Genomic DNA, 20523 nt, shown 5'->3' with positions numbered 1-20523 from the left:
TGTATTTCAGGTATCCAGCATACAACATTTTTGTAAGAGTATATTACACTGAAATATTGACTTAATTTTTTGATGATATGCCTGATGTGCAGGGGCATACTTATTTATTTGGAAAGATGAGGTCAGCTTGATCACATTTCTTAATCTCTAGAAACATTCCAACTGGGCGCACTTCTAAACCTTATTTGCACAAGTTTGTGTGCATATTTATAGCAGTTAAGTCTTGAACTAAACTCTTTGGATTCTCCTCTGGCTATTGGATTTATTCCATGCCTAGCAGGCAAGGTGGATAGACTCTGAAATCAAGGTGATTTTCAAATCTCTGCACTTAATTGTGATTTAAATAAATAGCTAAAACTTTTATTTAAATTTAAGATTTTAGTACTTTTTTTCTTAATGTCCTAATGAAAAGTGTATTTTTGTTTGGTAGTTGAGCCAAAACATGTTTATTTGAACAATTAAAAGTGTAATACTAGACATCTACCAAGCTAATACTGCTATTTTATAACATGCTTGTGTGACCTTTACCATGACAGAAATGAAGATTGTAAAAAATGTTTTAACATGGTTCCAGCAAAATTACTTTTTAACCCAGTGTTTAAAAGGCCATTGTCAGTGTGGTGATATGTTAAACCATATTTTACAGTATCTTAAACATGAAAATGAGCAGCAGCTTCTGAGCAACAAGAAGATTGGGGGTTGTCTTTAAATCTTTGTGTTCCTGACAAGAGCATCCGTGAGTGTCTCCTGGTCCTGTCAGTGAATTTTTGGGCTGATCACACCATAGGCATGTTTGGAGCAGAAAAGGCACTGGAAGCTATAAAAGAATGAGAAGCAGAAGAAAGAATGAGAAATAGAAATGGGAGAGAATTTAAAAGCACCAAAAAAATTTCAAGAGGAGGAGGACAGAATATATATGCAAACAGGAAAGGAACAATAAGTATGGTAACATTTAGACAGGAAAGGGAGGACAGTAAGAAATAAAAAGTAGCAAAGCCTTCTACCAAATGACTTAAAATCTTAAGTGTAAGTACCTTGAAAGGAGGACCCTTTTCTTCTCTCTGTTCTCTCTAACTCCAAGTCCATTTTTGGCATTTAATTTTTTTAAACATGTGGGACCGAAACCTGCAGTGTCAGCCATTGCGACTGAAACAGGTCATAGGATTGGGCCCCGTTGAAAAACTTGGAATGGGAGAAAGCAGCAACACACAGTTGTTAAATCCCCAAAACGTTTGTGCAAGATGAGGAAATACGGACATCCTGTGTGAGGAATATAAACTGTTATACAAACATTGTGTGGATTAAAAACTTACTCAAGGTTTCTTCTGCTGCTTCTGCTGCAGTGGTGATTGATGGAGGAGGTTACAAATGTATAGCTAAAATAGAGATGTGCCAGCAAGCAGCAACTAAAGCTGCATATTTTGAGGAAAAAATGCATTTATAAAGTATCTGTTTGTTGAAAAGTGACCTCCAGTAATAACTTAACTTTGTGTTCATGTAATAATTCCTCAGTGTACCATCCTGCAATTCAAAAACAGGATGGCTGCTTACTTTTCATAAGTCTCTTAACTTTGGGAGAAAATTTGCACATCCTTTGCTTTTCCAGATGACACATTCTGTTCATTGTCCTGATTTCTGTTATTTCTATACTCTTCATATACAAACTTAGAATTGGCTATAGAATTATGTAACATCACTCTTTCTTCCAAAATCCCCCAGGATTAGATTTAATTCTAGATTATTAATTGTTTTACCTGGTCAGTTTCAGTATCTCTGATATTTGTGAATAGATTTGTGATGTTTACAAAATATTTTGGAAGGCATGACATTAATCTAGAGTTATTTCTTATGTTTTCCTTGCTAGGAAGAAGGCAATATCAAAGAGATTGCAATAACACATCATGTAAAGGAAGGACATGAGAAAGCAGACCCATCACAGTTTGAACTTCTTAAGGTTCTAGGACAGGGTTCTTTTGGAAAGGTATGTTGTACATATTTTTGTGGGTGGGTTATCAAAAGGGAAGTCAGAAGCCCTTGGAATGGACAGTAATAAGGGTGAAATATTTATAGCAGTCAGATTTTTATATTCAAGCCTTAGTCCAGGTCAAGATTATTTTCTAAATTGGTCTTTACTAACAAAGTGCTCAGGCTCAGGCAGATCCTTTTGAAACCAGTAAATCTGTTCCAAATTTAGCTATTCTGTAAACCTCAAAAAGATTCCTGAATTCTCTCCTTGTGCAACTCTGGTATAAAAGTTTTCTGAAGTTAAGATATTCCGTATTAAGATGGAAGAGTATATTCATCCTGAATAGATCCATTCCATGTATCTTTAACGTACTGTCAGACCTGAAAGAAAAAACAAGTGGTAGGCAGAATGGCCATCAGTAAGGAAAAAGTATTTCACAATGTAGAATGGCTCTAGTTTTGTTCATGTGTTACAGAAAATGGGCTTTGGTCCTATAGTCATTGAATTAATAACGAAATTTAGAGCTGTCAAGCGATTAAAAAAATTAATCGCACAGTTAATCACACTGTTAAACAATAATAGAATACCATTTATTTAAATATTTTTGGGTGTTTTCTACATTTTTAAATATATTAATTTCAATTACCACACAGAATACAAAGTGTACCGTGCTCATTTAATCTTTATTTTTGATTACAAGTATTTGCACTGTAAAAGAACAGAAGAAATAGTACTTTTCAATTCACCTAATACAAGTACTGTAATGCAATCTTTATCATGAAAGTTGAACATACAAATGTAGAATTATGTACAAAAAAACCTGCATTCAAAAATAACAATGTAAAATTGTAGATCTTTCAAATCCACTCAGTCCTACTTCTTGATCAGCCAATTGCTCAGACAAACAAGTTTGTTTCCATTTGCAGGAGATAATGCTGCCTGCTTCTTGTTGACAATATCACCTGAAAGTAGGGTTGCCAGGTGTCCATTTTTTGACCAAAATGCCTGGTCGAAAAGGGACCCTGGCAACTCCGGTTGGCACCACTGACTGGACCATTAAAAGTTCAGTCGGTGGTACTGCGGATCTAAGGCAGGCTAGTCCCAACCTATCTTGGTACCATGCTGCGCCCCGGAAGTGGCCAGCAGGTCTGGCTCCTAGGCGGGGGGGCCACGGGGCTCTGTGTGCTGCTCCTGCCCTGAGCACCGGCTTTGCACTCCCGTTGGCTGGGAACCGCAGTGAATGGGAGCTGGGGTGGTGGTGTCTGCAGCTGAGAGCAGTACGTTGAGCCTCCTGCCCCCCACCCCCACCCCCCGCCTAGGAGCCGGACCTGCTGCTGGCTGCTTCCGGGGCGCAGCATGGTGCCAGGACAGGCAGGGAGCCTGCCTTAGCCCTGCTATGCTGTTGACTGGGAGCCTCCTGAGGTAAGCCCGCGCCCCAACCACCTGCCCCAGCCCTGAAACCCTCCCTCAAACCCAGAGCCCCCTCCTGTACCCCAAACCCCTCAGCCCCAGCCCAGAGCCCGCCCCCCCCCAATACCCTGCCTCAACCACGGCCCCCTCCCGCACTCCAAATCCTTTGGCCCCACCTTCTAGCCTACACCCCAAACCCTTCATTCTCACCCCCACCGAAGAGCCTGCACCCCCACCCAAGAGCCCAAACCCTTCCCACACCCCATCCCCCTACCTAAACCTGCAGCCCTTTCCCGCACTCCGAATCCCTAATTTCTGGCCCCAGTTAGAGCGCTAACCCCCTTCTCCAGCCCAGTGAAAGTGAGTGGGTGGGGGACAGCGAGCTACCAAGGGAGGGGGAATGTAGTGAGGTGGGGGCGGGGTGTCAGGGAAGGGGCAGGGCTAGGGTGTTCAGTTTTGTGCGATTAGAAAGTTGGCAACCCTATCTGAAAGTGAGAACAGGCCTTCTCGTGGCACTGTTGTAACCGGTGTTGCAATATGAATTTTTAGTGCATCTGGCACGTAAATATATGTCCCTTCATGCTTTAACTACCGTTCCAGGGGACATGCGTCCATGCTGATGACAGGTTCTGCTCAATAACAATCCAAAACAGTGCAGACGATGCATGTTCATTTTCATTATCTGAGTCAGATGCCACTAATAGAAGGTTGATTTTCTTTTTTGGTGTTTGGGGTTCTGTAGTTTCCGCATCGGAGTGTTGCTCTTTTAAGACTTCTGAAAGCATGCACCACAGATCGTCCCTCTCAGATTTTGGAACTTGGCGCTTCAGATTCTTAAACTTTGGGTCAAGTGCTGTAGCTATCTTTAGAAATCTCATGTTGGTACCTTCTTTATGTTTTGTCAAATCTGCAGTGAAAGTGTTCTTAAAATGAACATGTGCTGAGTCGTCATCTGAGACTACTATAACATGAAATATACAGCATAATGTGGGTAAAACAGAGCAGGGGACATACTGTTCTCCCCCAAAGAGTTTAGTCTCAAATGTAACTAACGCTTTTTTTTTTTTTTTTTTTTGAATGAGCGTCATCAGCATGAAAGCATGTCCTCTGGAATGATGGCCAAAGCATGAAGGGGCATACAAATATTTAGCACATCTGGCACACAAATACCTTGCAATGCCGGCTACAGAAGTGCCATGCAAATGCCTGTTCTCACTTTCTGGTGATATTGTAAATAAGAAGAGGACAGCATTTTCTCCTGTAAATGTAAACAAACCTGTTTGTCTTAGCAATTGGCTGAACAAGAAGTAGGACTGAATGGTCTTGTAGGCACTGAAGTTTTACATTGTTTTGTTTTTGAGTGCAGTTACGTAACAAAAAAAATCTACATTTATAAGTTGCACTTTCATAACAGAGATTGCACTACAGTACTTGTATGAGGTGAATTGAAAAATACTAGTTCTTTTGTTTCATTTTTACAGTGCAAATATTTGTAATCATAAATAATATACACTTTGATTTAAATTACAACACAGAATACAATATATATGAACATGCAGAAAAAATCCAAAATATTTAATGTTTCAATTGGTATTCTATTGTTTAACAGTGCGATTAAAACTGCGGTTAATTGCAATTAATTTTTTTACTCACAGTTAATTTTTTTTGTTAATCACGTGAATTAACTGTGATTAATCAACAGCCCTAATGATATTCAGTAACCCCGCAGGGTTGTTGCTACCAAACAACCGCCATCAAAATTTGGACAAGACAGAACTGTTCCTTATCTTCAATCCACCTTGAAATTTTGATAAAACCACTTGCAATCTTATTCAATAATAATCTTAATGTTTGGGGCATTAAAACAGGTACCATCACAAGCAAGATTGCCCTGTTTGCAGATAACCTTTTAATTTACTTTCCCACTCACTGAAATATTTAAAACCTAAACTGCATTTGGGAGATATACAAGGCTCACAATCAAGTGAAGGAAGATTGAAATATATCATATGAGCCAACAGTACTTTCCAGTTCCTCCTTAGTATTAGAATCCAGATTAGGTGCTGATCATAAACATAAACCAAGATTTTTTTAACAACTTATTACACTTCAATTCTATACCAGTCCTGGATAAAATTCCTCATTGGAGAGAGATGAGGATATCCTATCTATGCCTAACTGTCAAGTAAGGTGCAGTCTTGTTCTTTCTAAGTATTTTTTCCCATCTGTCCTCTAATTATTTAAGAAACCACCAATAAAAGTTAATTTATTTGAATAAATAATAATAATAAAAATTTTGGCAGTAGCATTGCCGTTCATCTGAATATGTAATTCCTTGGCTTAACCAGGAACAAACCCCAAAGATGCTTTGTCTGTAGCCTGTTCCTTTGTCAAGGAATGCTACCTAAGTCGTCATATGAAAATCTCTAAATTCAGGTACAGATGAGTAATCCAGGATAAAGAAAACCATCTCGGAACCATTAACAGTTACCTTTGAGAACTCATGGAGGACATATTTATCATTTTTAAAAGGCCTTAATTCCTGGGCAATTCTTAAATAGTAATAACTCGTAATTTTGGGGCAATAATAACTACAAAGACCTGATTCTCGTTAACACTAAGCCCTGTTTGTATTTCTCTGGCATCCACTGGCATCAAAAGAGGTCTTAGTGTACATGAGAGATGGGCCCAAAATTATTACATATAATTTACTGTACTAAACAATAAAGCTTGATTCACATAACGATTGTGCCACCTCTGTGTAGTGTCTCGTACCTCTGTCAGGTAACTTGCACAAACACGTGGGACCACCCTGTGTTTCCAGATTTACTCTGAGTATTACATAGCATATACTAAAATTGTCACTCGGAAAATCCCCTTTACCCCATGATCTGTTTGCTATGTCTTTTCATAAGTGAACCAAAATACAAATATAAAACGGTTTGTGTATTTGGCTTTCCTTCTTACTAAACATAGAATTTGTCTACAGTGGAAATCAATATATCCCCTTCCATATCTGACTGGTTTAAGGATATTAAAAACATAGTCCCTCTCAAAAAATCCTATTTTCCTGCAAAAGGAAAGGAAACACACTTTAGTTGGGTCTGGAAGTACTTTACTAATACATGTGACATTCAATCACAGTAAACTGTATAACAAAGAAGATGGGCACAATTGTCTTCTCACAGTTTTCTGGTATATTTTTAAAAGCCTTTTACTATGGTTAATATATTGTCTTTAATTACTTATGAACAGTTGTTTGACTTGCAATCATTATGTATTTTTCCTCTCTGAATTAACTCTTCCACTCATCCCAATTATATGTAATATCTGCAGCTTGTTTATAACCATTTTTGTTATGTCCCTGTTAATTCCTGTAAAATGTGAAACTGCTTGAAGAGAAATATTTAAAACTTTTTTTAACTGAAGAGAATGGTCAGAATGTTTAATTTGCTGTTTCATTTAATTGTTTTTTAAATGCTTATTAGCTCAACTTTTCAGACACAACCAAATTCACCTCTAGAGTAACTGCTGAAATAATTATGTTAAACCAGGATAAATTTGGCCCAATATATTTCTTGTTTTTTAAATGCAAGTAAAATTAAGGGGAGGTGAAATGTGGTAGGTAAACAGGGACATTTGTAATTAGGAACACAAGTTGTATAATCATGAACAAACATAGATCATTTTAAGTGGTCAGTACTAGAGTTGGGTGTGCCATTTGCTACAAATAAGAATTTTGTTGAAAAAACAACTGTGAATCCCTATTAATAGAATTAGATACCAAAATTTACTGATCTGATTTATATTTATCTCCTTTAAGAACATTTTTAATATATTGAATACAGGTATTTCTTGTCAAAAAAATCTCAGGATCAGATGCTAGACAGCTTTATGCAATGAAGGTATTAAAAAAAGCCACACTGAAAGGTAAGTAATTAAAATAACCATTTATGGAAAGTGATATACATATGAACCAAACCTTAATCTTTGCAAACAAAAATATAAATATAGATACTGTTGAAAGAGTTAGTTCAGCAAAGATCTTTTATGTGCATGCTTAACTTAAATTCTAAACCATCAAATAGGACAAAAAGTACCATCTTCGTATTATAAACACAAAAGGATTAATAAATGAAAGCATCACATTTGTAGAATTTTTAATGAAAACCGTTCTTTCCGTGATAGGTTCTGATCAACTTGTTTGTTGTCATCCTGTCAGAAACCCATGTTCACTAGATATGAAATTTCTAAATCTTTTACTACAAACTTAATTATAATGTAGTTCGGTAATCCTTCTTGAAGTAGTTAGTATTAAAATCCGTGTCCCTTACTGAAGCACTGCATAGACATAATAAATGTTTCATCAAGGTAGCTGTGCCACATCATTACTTCTGGTTAGTTGACTTGATCCTGGACATGTTAATAGATACTTATTAAATGGCATATTTCTGTTCTCCAAAATGCTGTGTAACTTTGTGGATAAAGTTTCTTGCCTTTTGGTGAGAAGTTTAAGAGATCAAATTACGTTTAGTTTGTGATGTTGAAAAATCCATTAATACCTCTTTTATTATAAAACTGAGTATTTTTGTACAACAAAACCCACCAACTTTATAAAAAGAAAAATTCAGGAATATAAATATATAAGGAGATTGTGCTTATATGTTTTGAAGAAAAGAGGAAGCTAATTGTATTTCCTCTTCCCTAATCACTCCCCATACACACATGCAGAGTGACCCCCTGGAAAAGGATAGGAGTCTTAACATTTTATAGTCTTCCAGATACCATATTTTGTATGATTGAATCTCTACTTGTCACAGATCCACAGGATAGAATACTCCTATTCGGAAACCTTTCCCTTCTTCAGGAGTCAATGCACCTCAGCAAGTATTTGCAGTGACACCAAGCAACCTTTTCAAAACAGAATAGGGTTCCATAGTGAAATGGAATATAGCATCAGGAAATCCTTAAGTTAAACATCAAGATATAGTTCATACTGGCCAATTCCAGGGCTCCCTTGAACCAGGCTGCTATAGGAACTATCTTGGTTTCCTGTCTCTGTCTCTTTGTCTTCATTCCAGGAGAGCGCTCTGTGTGTATCCCTGAGCCCAGTTCTTATCGCCTCCTGTCACCTCCCTCCATTGCCTTCCTCCTGAGTTCATATGTGCTCCACCCACCCAAGCTGGGAGCCTCTCATTGATATGTCAGTTGTTCAGTCCTTGGGGTTTCCCTTGTCTTTGTAGGGCCTTCCATTGATATGGGTTGGTCTCAGCCAGTAATAAATGATCCGTTCATATCACCCAAGAGAGTTACGTGACAAAATGCCTCCTGTTTCCTGCTCTTTACACTCACACATAGCAATACCAAGCACAGAGTGAAACTGAGGCACATATTGGAATCATAAATATATTACCAAAATTCCCACATTTGGTCCATTTGGTTCCATAGTTAAAGTTTGAGCTTAAAGTAGGAATTTAACTACTTCTTTTTAATGTATGAAGAATACAGCAAATCCTCTCCAAAAGTATAGGACTTGCTCCAAAATAGGAGGAATTTTCTAAGAATTTATAAGTAAATTCTCTAATTAGCTTGCTTTAAAATTATTTTTTAAATGGTTCCTTTTTTAAAAAAAAAAAAAAAATTAGGCGCCTATATCAGTGCATTTTTTTGGTCTTAAATATCTGTAATGAAATGACACGCTAAGGCACCTGAAAATCTTAACTCTATCCTGTGGACACCATGAGGAAGAAAAACAAAAAAATCTAATATTCCTAAAAATCAGAGTATCTTTTCTAACTGCAAGTACAGTCTCTCCTCAGCTATCCTGGGGGTAAACTGTCAGTTTTCTGTGGGAGCATTAACAAAAATTTGGTTAAAACAGTGGATTTTTGGTTTTTATCAAGAAGACTTCATATTGAATAGTTATATCACCAGTGGCCCAGATTTGGTGGTAGTATTTATCTGGTCCCAAAGAAGAGAAAATGCAAGAAAGAATTTGTTCTCCTTTTTGTCTTTGTTACTTTGTGTTACTAGGAGCAGGTTACCTTCATCCCAGACCCAAAGCATCTGAAACAATTTGTTTCCAGAAAAAATTTAGAATGGCATATAACTACCTTTTAAAGACAGTCTGTGACTGAGATATAAGTTGTTACAGATTTGCGCTCTTGGGTCTTAAGCTTCAAGTGCAAGACTTTCAGATGTCTTAGGCAAACCAAAGATGAAGAATTTTTGAGAATCCTAACACCCTGTCCAGTGCATTTCTCCCCTGCTTGTGCCTCAACTGATATTGCATTTTCAGCTATGGCTGTCAGAGGAGTTCTCAACTGACTGATCCTCCAAGAGTTTGGCCATTAAAATTGATGTATTTCAGTGTTTTTAAATGATCATATATATTTGTTTATTTTTGGAGGGGATTGGCCGTTCTTTTGTGGTGTACAAGATGCTTTGCCTCCAGCAGCTTTGTCCTATTCTTTACATCCTTTTTTAGACATTGGTTTCCTCCCATTAAAAATCACTTCAGTGATTTTGAGACTCCTGCCTGGTTGTGGCCCTGAGTGGGGTAGCAGGTTATATTCAAATGCTACATCACTGGGTCTTTTGGAACGTGAGTAATGAGTAATAGCCTTCTCTCCATCAGTAGAACAGATGTTATGTCAAAAGCAGGAATTTTGATGCAGCAGCAGCACTGCAAAAATCATCAGGAAAAGGATCCAGTAGATTCTAGAGTGTGTTTTAAGACACTAGAAAGCACTGCCTGTGAGTAATAGGCATCGGCTAAAGACACTGCATTGTCCTCTGGGAAGTGGGGGACTGCACATTGGGAGAGGTCTTGTAGATCTCTTTAGGAGTTAAGACTCGGGCCTTCATACATCTTGTAATTGCAGTGCCTCACAAGCATGAAGCATTGACACAGATGGGTCCTTGGCCTTCAGACATTGCCCAGAACTGACAGGAAAACCAAGATACTACATAAATGGGTTGCATTGATGTAATTAAACTGCCTTCTTAGATTGATTTAGTTAATCCAGTGCAATATTTGTATATAATCGAGACCTTTGATGCACCTTTAACCTTATGATTTAAAGTACCAATACAATAGTGTCTTCTGACCAAAGATGTTGCCTTGTTTTTTGCCTCTGCCAGCATCTGAGGCCTGGGGATTCCACGACCTAAAGGGCAAGGACTTGCTATAGAGGATGCCACAATACTCAAAACATTGTGCTTGAACCTTAAGACTCAAGAATCTGATTCTGTTACAACTTACGTCTTAGGACAAGCAGAGTTACATGTAAATAAATTATTCCCTTCTGTGAAATTAATCCATTTTGAATACTGATGACAACTCAGTAATAATTTGTTTTGAGATTTAATGTCCTCTGCATTTAAAAAAATGGTTGGTTTCCCTAAGACATTTTATATTGTTTCCATCTTGGTTTCTTTCAGTCAACTATTTTCTTAATCCAGAGTCAGAGGCATTAGTACCCTTTAAAGACTGCTTGCTAACTGTAGGCAGTTTACATGCTTTATCACCTCCTATCTATAGGAGAGAACCTTCAGGGAAATGCAACTACAGCAGCCAGAATGCATTGTTATAATGCATTTCAACCTTTTAGTGTTTGCAGTATATTCAGGAGTAAACTGATAGCCTAGATTGACATATGTGTTTTTAAGAGTCTCAATGGTGCCATAGCGTTGGATGGATATCCTTTGATTGTAGTTTGTAAAAATCCAAATAAAAAGATGATTTCTGTTCAGTTTATATCAGTTTAAAGCTACTTCTATCAATATAGTTTATTATTAAGCTGCTTATAAAATACACTTTGTACAGTAAACCTGCATTCACACCAGTGGGTTGTACCACTTTAACTCTGTTTCTAAACTGATATAGTTACAGTACAGAAAAGTGTGTAGATCAGAGTATAGTGCTGTTGGAGTTCTTGGTTACAGATTTTTAATTTTTTCCCCAGGTTTCAAGTAGCAACAACTTGAGACTTCAGCAAGTCCCAGTTTTTAGTGAGATTTTCAGGAAACAATGTATAGTGAAGTAGGTTCTCCACACAGTCTCACAAATTTGTCTCTGCATGGATGTTATTGAATGGCATAGTGTTGTAATAATTAAACTAAAAATATACAAGGAGAAGTAAATTAGGGAAATGTAAGGAATAGTCTGTTCTCGATATGAATTATAGTTTGTGTTCATGTTGTAGTTCGAGATCGTGTTCGGACAAAAATGGAACGTGACATCTTAGTGGAAGTTAATCATCCTTTTATTGTCAAGTTACACTATGGTGAGTTATAAAAGATGAAATCTTATTTGCATGTCACTGTGGTGACAACAATTCAAATATCTGTGCAAAGAATCAGAAATTAGAGTTGGTCATCTACACCCCAATCCTGCAAAAGTTTATTGCACAAACTTAGCTTTACATACTTTGAATAGTCGCCCTAAAATCAATTTTACAATTTTGAGTGCATAAAGTTAAGCACATGAGTAAGTCTTTGCAGAAACTGGGACTTTAGTCCATCCCTTTATAAGATGAACGTATGTCAATTTAATCTAGCTGGTATTTTTAAAAAAAAGATTTCAGTTTGTACACCTGTCTATCACACTTTTCTGTTTTTAAAATATTTTTCATCCCTGATTGTTCTATAAAGACTAACATGTACAAAAGTGCCTAGTCCCATTCCCGTCAAAGTCAGTAGAAATACACTTACTGATTTCAGTGGCAACTCAGTTATTTAGAGGAAGGAGTGAAAATGACTCTATTCAATATTCTGTTAACTATACGTAGTAAACTGCAAAAATAGAGAAAAATATATTTTCTGATCTTTCAGTTATAGCAATGCAAAGTTTTATTTGTAACAATAGTTGCTACAAAATGTTCAGACAGAAGTGATTTTTTTTGGTTCTTAAGTTGATAGTGCCCCTTTAATATCATTCCCTACAGTGTATTCTTCAGTGTTTTGTCAGTCCTGTTTCCATGTGATTACAGTACAATGTAATACATCTCTGTATTAGGTTGAATATCTCATAACACTTACTTACATGATGTACGTTAAATGTATTAGCATGCTCACTTAAATCTGACTTTTATTATCAATATTTGGAAAAGGAATGCTGACTAGCCAAGCTACATTTTCAGTGGCATAAAGTTTATTGGTGATCTGCCTTTATTTTTTTTCTTCTGACATAACACTGATTTGTTTAAAGGTAGAATTTATTTAATTCAAGTGACTAGGAGAGAGAAAGTCAGGTTGTTTTGGTAATGGGAACAATGGTAAATTCTGGTAAACATATTCTTCTGGTCATAGGTAAAAGTATGAATTAGCTACTTATTGAAATTGTTTTTAATGGGTCTTTTTCAGCTTTTCAAACAGAAGGAAAGCTATACCTTATTTTGGATTTTCTCAGGGGAGGAGACTTGTTTACACGCTTATCCAAAGAGGTAACATTAAACATATGGTTAATTGTGGTCTTCTACTGATCTGTGTCGGGGAGGTATATCAGGAGAATTTACCTTCATGTTCTTAATTATTAAAAATGTGGTTTTCTTTAAACAGATCTTAGAAATAAACATATATTTCTATCCATGCTCTTCAGGAGGTTTTTGGTTTTGTTTGTTTGTTTTAGCTTTGAAAGAGTGCTGTCATAAGAATGTTGTTAATTGGTTACTCCCAAGGTACACTTCAGCAATTAGATTTCCCATATTGCTCTTGTGCTTTCTCATATACCCCACCAACCTGTTTAAATAACTTGCCTCACAAAGTATACAGCGCTATAGAAATATGATTATACAGGGAGAATATCTATTGCAGTAGTTTGAGTGTATTTATTGACATCTATATTTATGCTAAATGGATCTGTATTATTATTAGCCTCCCTCCCAAAAGTGCTGTGCATTTTATAAACTTTAGGTGAGCAAGATTCGTAATCCTTATCCTAAGCTTTTAAAAAAAAACAAAAAAAACAAAAAAACCACACACACACACACACACACACACACACACACATTTTTAGCCCTTATGGTCATGAAGATAACTTTCCAAACATGAGCCAAATGTAACTGATGCAGTGATGTCTGTCTGACTACACTGTGATCAAGAGGTGTGATTGTAGCTTGTATAGGTAACCTTCAACAATGCAACTTCAACCCTGATGAAGCTTGGAAAGCCAAATGGAGTTCACAGGAAGTCACAAATAAACACCTTGTGAAAGATCCACCACAGAAGATCACTGGCTTTGATCTCCCATGAAGCTCATGGGCAACCCTAAATCATATTTGCGCAAACCATGGTAGATGCGGATACTTGCTGCACAAATGGAAAATTAAAGATCTCCAGTGTGCAGCTGTGTTCACCCAGAACACCATGGAACATATAACAACTTGATGCCCAATTCACAAATACAAAGGAGGCATCACAGCAGTACACTCTACTACTCCAGACTCAATTATCTGGCTTAACCATCTGAATGTAAAATTATAATTATTGATCTACATTTACATCAGCCATATGAAGAAGAAGAATGTAGCTTGATCTAGCTAGATCATAGCTAGATGATTCTTCTTCATATGGCTGATGTAAATGTAGATCAACAGTCTATCAACAACCATGCCCAGTATCCTGTACTCAGGAGGCTAGCCCTTGCTGCTACCCATGCTGCCACAGCTACACAGCTGTTGCCAATCGTGTGCAGAAACATTGTTGTTATATTTATACCACAATCCCTAATCATGTTTCATGTCTTTCTGGTGGCCAACAGTCCCAATTTTACCTCCCATCTGCCAAACACTTCATCTTTTCTGAAAGAGTCTAAAACTGTGATTCTCAACCAGAGGTCCGGGGCCCCCTGGGGGGCTGTGAGCAGGTTTCAGGGGGTCCGCCAAGCAGTACCAGTGTTAAACTTGCTGGGGCCCTGGGCAGAAAGCTGAAGTCCCACTGCCGGGGGCCCTGAGCCCTGCCACTTAGGGCTGAAGCAGAAGCCTGAGGAACTTAGCTTCGCAGTGTCCCCTTTGGCATGGGGCCCAGTAGTGTAGCTAGGGAGGGAGCGGGGCAGCGGCCGCTCCCCCACCGAGCAGAAGTGGCACCTTTTTCATTCTTTGGCACCTTTTTAAATTTTTACTCACCCAGCGGCGCTCCGGGTCTTCTGTGGTGGGTCGGGGGAGTGGGGATATAAAAAGGTGCCACCCCCTGGTACTCATCCGGTGGCACTCCGGGTCTTCAGCAGCACTTCGGCGTCAGGTCCTGCACTCGCTCCGGTCTTGGGCACTGAAGGACCACCACCACAATGCCGCTGAAGACCGGAGCGAGTGCAGGACCTGACGCCGAAGTGCTGCTGAAGACCTCGAGTGCCGCCGGGTGAGTACCAGGGGTGGCACCTTCTTTTTTTTAATCTCCACTCTCCCTGTTTTTTCCACCTCGTTATGCCACTAATGGGGCCCTGGGCAGTTGTCCTGCTTGCTACCCCCTAACTCTGGCCCTGGCGCTTACATGCAGAAAACCAGTTACCTTGGCACAGGTGGGCCATGGAATTTTCATAGCATGTTTGGGGGGGCCTCAGAAAAAAAGGTCGAGAGCCCCGGTCTACAATACAGTTCCTGCAAGCTACTTTAGGTTCAGCTTGTTCCACTTACTTGGGCCCTTGGCTATAATTGAAAACTTTGAGCATCTGTCCTCAATTTACATGCTCCTTGCTGGCATCTCAGTATATCACCTTCCTGCTAGTGGCTTTTCCAACTTCAGCCACTCCACATATACAGAAATTCTAAGGGTCTTGGTTAATGTTTTCACCAGTATGGGAGCTGGCCCTATTTGGGATTTAAATCTGTTTCCCACAAATGTGTTGTGTGTCAAGTGGATCAAGTTGTTCATTGAGATTCCCAGAGAGACTTAAGGCTCATTACTGTAAGTTATTGGTGTATTTGCCTAATCTAATCTGTAGTACTGCTGCATGACATTTTACTCATGCTTTCATACAGCATTGTTCTTTTGATTTGCCATCTACTGGGGAGTAGTTCTGCAATTATGTTTTATTAGATCTCAGTTTCCTTCTTGGGGATTGTATTGACTGTTGTTTTTCTCTAGCTATTCGCACTAATGGACGTTTATCTCAAAAGTCACTCACTAGTAACAGTTCTTTGAGTATACTGCCTCTTCATATTTACACTTCTTGCTTGCCATCCCTCTTGTTTAGAATGTCTCTCTCTCCTTGTCTCGAGTTTAGTGCATTTATACCTCTAAAGCCCTGTTATAGTCTTGGGCCCAAATGTTCAGATCCACAAGGGGGCACGCACACTGCCTCACTTTCTTTTACAGGGTTTCCAAATCTCTGTGATGCCAGCATAATACATGTTCAAGTGATGATCTGTGTTGTTTTCCACTAAGGGTTATATGCATGTGCCGTACAGCCAGAGTTGGAGAATTTGTAACTACTAGTGGTTTTTTTTGGTCCACACATGTCACCTTGCTCTATCTCATGGTTTCATCCAAGATAATAAAATGTAGGGCAGACCGACTGAACCCTCAGTTCCTTCTCACCACCAAATGGTCTGAGTCGGAACTGCTAGTGTCCTCTCGTCCTTCTCTGACGCGCTGGGGGTGAGTGGGGGGAACTGTGTTTAGAATTGTACTTAGTTTTTTCAGTAGTTTTAGTCTTAATGCCAGTTTTTAGGAATTAAGAGACTGTGGGGACTGTTTCTCTGATTCCCACACCTCAGCACCCAAACTTGGGTACTGGATTATGCTGAAAACACCAGTGTTCAAGATCTGTGCCTCCTGCCCATGTTCATTCTCGGTCATGATGAGAACCAATGCTGCCTGTACTGCTTGGAAGAAGCTCACATTTCATCCAGGTTCAGTATGTGCCTCTCCTTCACAAGCTGAGCTCAGAAAGACTGGGCTCTCTGCTTCAAGAAGCACCTCATGGAGGTTGCCATGAAGCCACAGTTGGATACAGCCAAGAAACCACCCTCTTCACATCAACCTGAGAAACCCAGGAGCATGTCTCCGACCTCAGAGATTGAGTCCAGTACCACCAGTACTCCCCATGCCGGGGTCTAGTCATGAGGCAAGGAAGCATGCCTAAGCATGGCAGTAAGTCTTCCTCCAGGCCCAAGAAGCATGATGCAATGAGTTCCAGCCACAGAGAAGCAGTGCGTTCCAAGACTCTCAGGCACAAGAAGTCACACAAATCTTTGGATCTGCTGGTTCCATCCACCAAGTCATTCACGACTTCCAAGTCAGCACCCCTTAAGTCAAGGGGACTGTTGGTCCCAAAGCAGTCATCCATTCTCCCTCCACTTCTGACTGCAGAGTGTGGGCCACTGACACCAGGGAGGTTGAAGTCGCACCTGGACCCCATGAACGTCTTGCTTTGGGTGAAGGAAGGTCTGCACAGCTTCCTCTACAGTCAGCACCTAGGGAAGTATGCTCTTCTACCCCAGACCTACCTCACTTGAGTCTTGCTTCTTCAACTTGTTTGAACTGTCTGGCACACCCCAGACACTTGTGCACCCACTCCCAAGGGGGCAGAGAAGAGGTATTGCATTCCAGCTAAGGAGTCTGAGTTTCTGTTCTCTCACACACACTGTGAATCACTTAATTCTCTAGTGATACAAACAGCAACAGCGTGAGTCAGGTAGCAGCACCCTTGCTTCACCCCAGCAGACAAGGAGGGCAAACAACCAAATCTTCTGGGGCACAAGGTCTTCTTGTCTGGTAGCCTTCAATTTCAAATTTCCAATTAGCAGGCGCTTTTAGCTAAATATGACTTTCTCAACTATGGCAAGTTGGCAGACTTTGCAGACAAGCTTTCTCAGCAGGACTGTGCCCACTTCCAGGCTATCTTGGAGAAGTTGGTCATGAGGACTTAGCATCTGCTTCTTCCACGATGGACTGGAGCAGCTTCTCACACAATGACCATGGGGATCTCATGAGGAGGGAATCATGGGTGTATTCATCTGGTTTTCCCAGGGAAGTTCATAATGCTATAGAGGAACTTCCTTTCGATGAGTTACATGTCTTCAATCAGAAGACCAACGATTCCCTCCACTCCCTCAAGGATTCCAAAGTCACTCTATGATCCGTAGGCATCTACATGCCAGCACCCAAGTGGAAGTTCTTCCGTCCACCACCTGCACAGTGGTTCAGAGTTCCTCAGTTCTTCCATCAACAGCCCTACAAACCTCCTCACCAGCAGCAGAAGACTCAAAGATCCCATCTTCAGGTCCATTGTCACAGTTTTCAACATCACATGCATCACAAACGATTATTTCTGTTTCAGAGTAACAGCCATGTTAGTCTGTATTTGCAAAAAGAAAAGGAGTACTTGTGGCACCTTAGAGACTAACCAGTTTATTTGAGCATAAGCTTTCGTGAGCTACAGCTCACTTCATCGGATGCATACTGTGGAAAGTGTAGAAGATCTTTTTATATACACACACACAGCATGAAAAAATACCTCCTCCCACCCCATTCTCCTGCTGCTAATAGCTTATCTAAAATGACCACTCTCCTTACAATGTGTGTGATGATCAAGGTGGGCCATTTCCAGCACAAATCCAGGGTTTAACAAGAACGTCTGGGGGGGGGTAGGAAAAAACAAGGGGAAATAGGTTACCTTGCATAATGACTTAGCCACTCCCAGTCTCTATTCAAGCCTAAGTTAATTGTATCAAATTTGCAAATGAATTCCAATTCAACAGTTTCTCGCTGGAGTCTGGATTTGAAGTTTTTTTGTTGTACTATCACAACTTTCATGTCTGTAATCGCGTGACCAAAGAGATTGAAGTGTTCTCCGACTGGTTTATGAATGTTATAATTCTTGACATCTGATTTGTGTCCATTTATTCTTTTACGTAGAGACTGTCCAGTTTGACCAATGTACATGGCAGAGGGGCATTGCTGGCACACGATGGCATATATCACATTGGTGGATGTGCAGGTGAATGAGCCTCTGATAGTGTGGCTGATGTTGTTAGGCCCTGTGATGGTGTCCCCCTGAATAGATATGTGGGCACAGTTGGCAACGGGCTTTGTTGCAAGGATAGGTTCCTGGGTTAGTGGTTCTGTTGTGTGGTATGTGGTTGCTGGTGAGTATTTGCTTCAGGTTGGGGGGCTGTCTGTAGGCAAGGACTGGCCTGTCTCCCAAGATTTGTGAGAGTGTTGGGTCATCCTTCAGGATAGGTTGTAGATCCTTAATAATGCGTTGGAGGGGTTTTAGCTGGGGGCTGAAAGTGATGGCTAGTGGCGTTCTGTTATTTTCTTTGTTAGGCCTGTCCTGTAGTAGGTGACTTCTGGGAACTCTTCTGGCTCTATCAATCTGTTTCTTCACTTCCGCAGGTGGGTATTGTAGTTGTAAGAATGCTTGACAGAGCTCTTGTAGGTGTTTGTCTCTGTCTGAGGGGTTGGAGCAAATGCGGTTGCATCGCAGAGCTTGGCTGTAGACGATGGATCGTGTGGTGTGGTCAGGGTGAAAGCTGGAGGCATGTAGGTAGGAATAGCGGTCAGTAGGTTTCTGGTATAGGGTGGTGGTTATGTGACCATTGTTTATTAGCACTGTAGTGTCCAGGAAGTGGATCTCTTGTGTGGACTGGACCAGGCTGAGGTTGATGGTGGGATGGAAATTGTTGAAACCATGGTGGAATTCCTCAAAGGCTTCTTTTCCCTGGGTCCAGATGATGAAGATGTCATCAATATAGCGCAAGTAGAGTAGGGGCGTTAGGGGACGAGAGCTGAGGAAGCGTTGTTTTAAGTCAGCTATAAAAACGTTGGCATACTGTGGGGCCATGCGGGTTCCCATAGCAGTGCCGCTGATCTGAAGGTATACCTTGTCCCCAAATGTAAAATAGTTATGGGTAAGGACAAAGTCACAAAGTTCAGCCACCAGGTTAGCTGTGACATTGAGTTCCCTCAACCCACCCAGCAATATTGTTAACCTAACAGCCAAGTGGAGTGATATAACCCATTCCTCTGACCTATCAGGGCGCAGGATTTTAGTCCATTTATTTCCTGATACCCAAGAAGAAGGGATGATGGAGACCAGTCTTTGACCTCCGTCATCTGAGTCGGTTCATACACAAACAGAAGTTTCGTATGGTCACCTTAGCAGCCATCATCCCTTCACTAGAAAAAGGCATGTAGTTTACAGCTCTTGATATGCAGGACACCTGTTTTCACGTAGACATCCATCCAACCCACAGAAGGTTCTTAAAGTTTACAGTTGGCCTTCAGCTCTTCGAATAGAGGGTCTTATTGTTTGGATAAACCACTGCTCCATGGGTCTTTACCAAGGTTTTCTCTGTAGTAGCGGCCCACCTGAGGCATTAGGGGTCATTATATTCCCATATCTCAACAACTGGCTCTTAGCAGCATGATCCAGGGGGAAGGCTTGATCCTTGACCTCCATGCTGCTCATACTCCTCTTCTCCCAGGGGGTGAGTGTAAACATAGAAAAATCTACTTTAGACTCCTAGAATTCGTTTGGGCATTCATCTATGAAATTTCTGCACGTGCCTATCTACCAAGGGACTGACTGCCACAGTGGTCACCAGTCCTCCTGTCCCAGTCAGGATTTGCCTTTTCCTTTTGAGCCACATGGCAACCTGCATGTACATTACCGCCTTTGGTCATCAGCACCAGCGATGGCTCCAGAATGTCTGTTCTCTCACACAACAAACCATAGACCTCCAGCTGACAGTTCTCTCCAATGGGATACTGGGAGGAAGCACGAGCAGGAGAGCGCGAGAGGGGCGGGCTCCTGCCTCATACTAAGAAAGCAGGACAAACAGCAAGTTATCTCAAGTGCCTATATACAAATGCAAGAAGCCTGGGAAACAAGCAGGGAGAACTGGAAGTCCTGGCACAGTCAAGGAATTATGATGTGATTGGAATAACAGAGACTTGGTGGGATGACTCACATGACGAGTACTGTCATGGATGGATATAAACTGTTCAGGAAGGACAGGCAGGGCAGAAAAGGTGGGGGAGTTGCATTGTATGTAAGAGAGCAGTATGACTGCTCAGAGCTCCGGTATGAAACTGCAGAAAAATCTGCGTGTCTCCGGATTAAGTTTAGAAGTGTGAGCAACAAGGGTGAAGTTGTGGTGGGAGTCTGCTATAGACTACAGGACGAGAAGTATGAGGTGGAC

General features: G+C 40.3%; 1 protein-coding gene across 7 annotated transcripts in view; it reads left to right on the top strand.

The window, feature by feature from the left end:
• RPS6KA3 (ribosomal protein S6 kinase A3) overlaps window positions 1-20523 on the top strand; it is a 124884-nt gene that overhangs the window by 32341 nt on the left and 72020 nt on the right. For 4 of the 7 annotated variants that reach the window (XM_073357159.1, XM_073357129.1, XM_073357119.1 and 1 more), the window contains 4 exons: window positions 1865-1981; window positions 7225-7306; window positions 11584-11664; window positions 12743-12822. In XM_073357159.1, the coding sequence (XP_073213260.1) occupies window positions 1865-1981; window positions 7225-7306; window positions 11584-11664; window positions 12743-12822 (360 nt within the window). Of the gene's footprint in view, window positions 1-1864; window positions 1982-7199; window positions 7307-10575; window positions 10665-11583; window positions 11665-12742; window positions 12823-20523 lie in introns of those variants that run through there. The other 3 variants (XM_073357168.1, XM_073357139.1, XM_073357178.1) reach the window with 3 other exon arrangements.

Source organism: Lepidochelys kempii, chromosome 1 (assembly GCF_965140265.1).
Source record: "Lepidochelys kempii isolate rLepKem1 chromosome 1, rLepKem1.hap2, whole genome shotgun sequence".
Taxonomy (NCBI): domain Eukaryota; kingdom Metazoa; phylum Chordata; order Testudines; family Cheloniidae; genus Lepidochelys; species Lepidochelys kempii.
The sequence above is the reverse complement of the archived record's forward strand: the minus strand, read 5'-3'. Positions and strand labels throughout refer to the sequence as shown.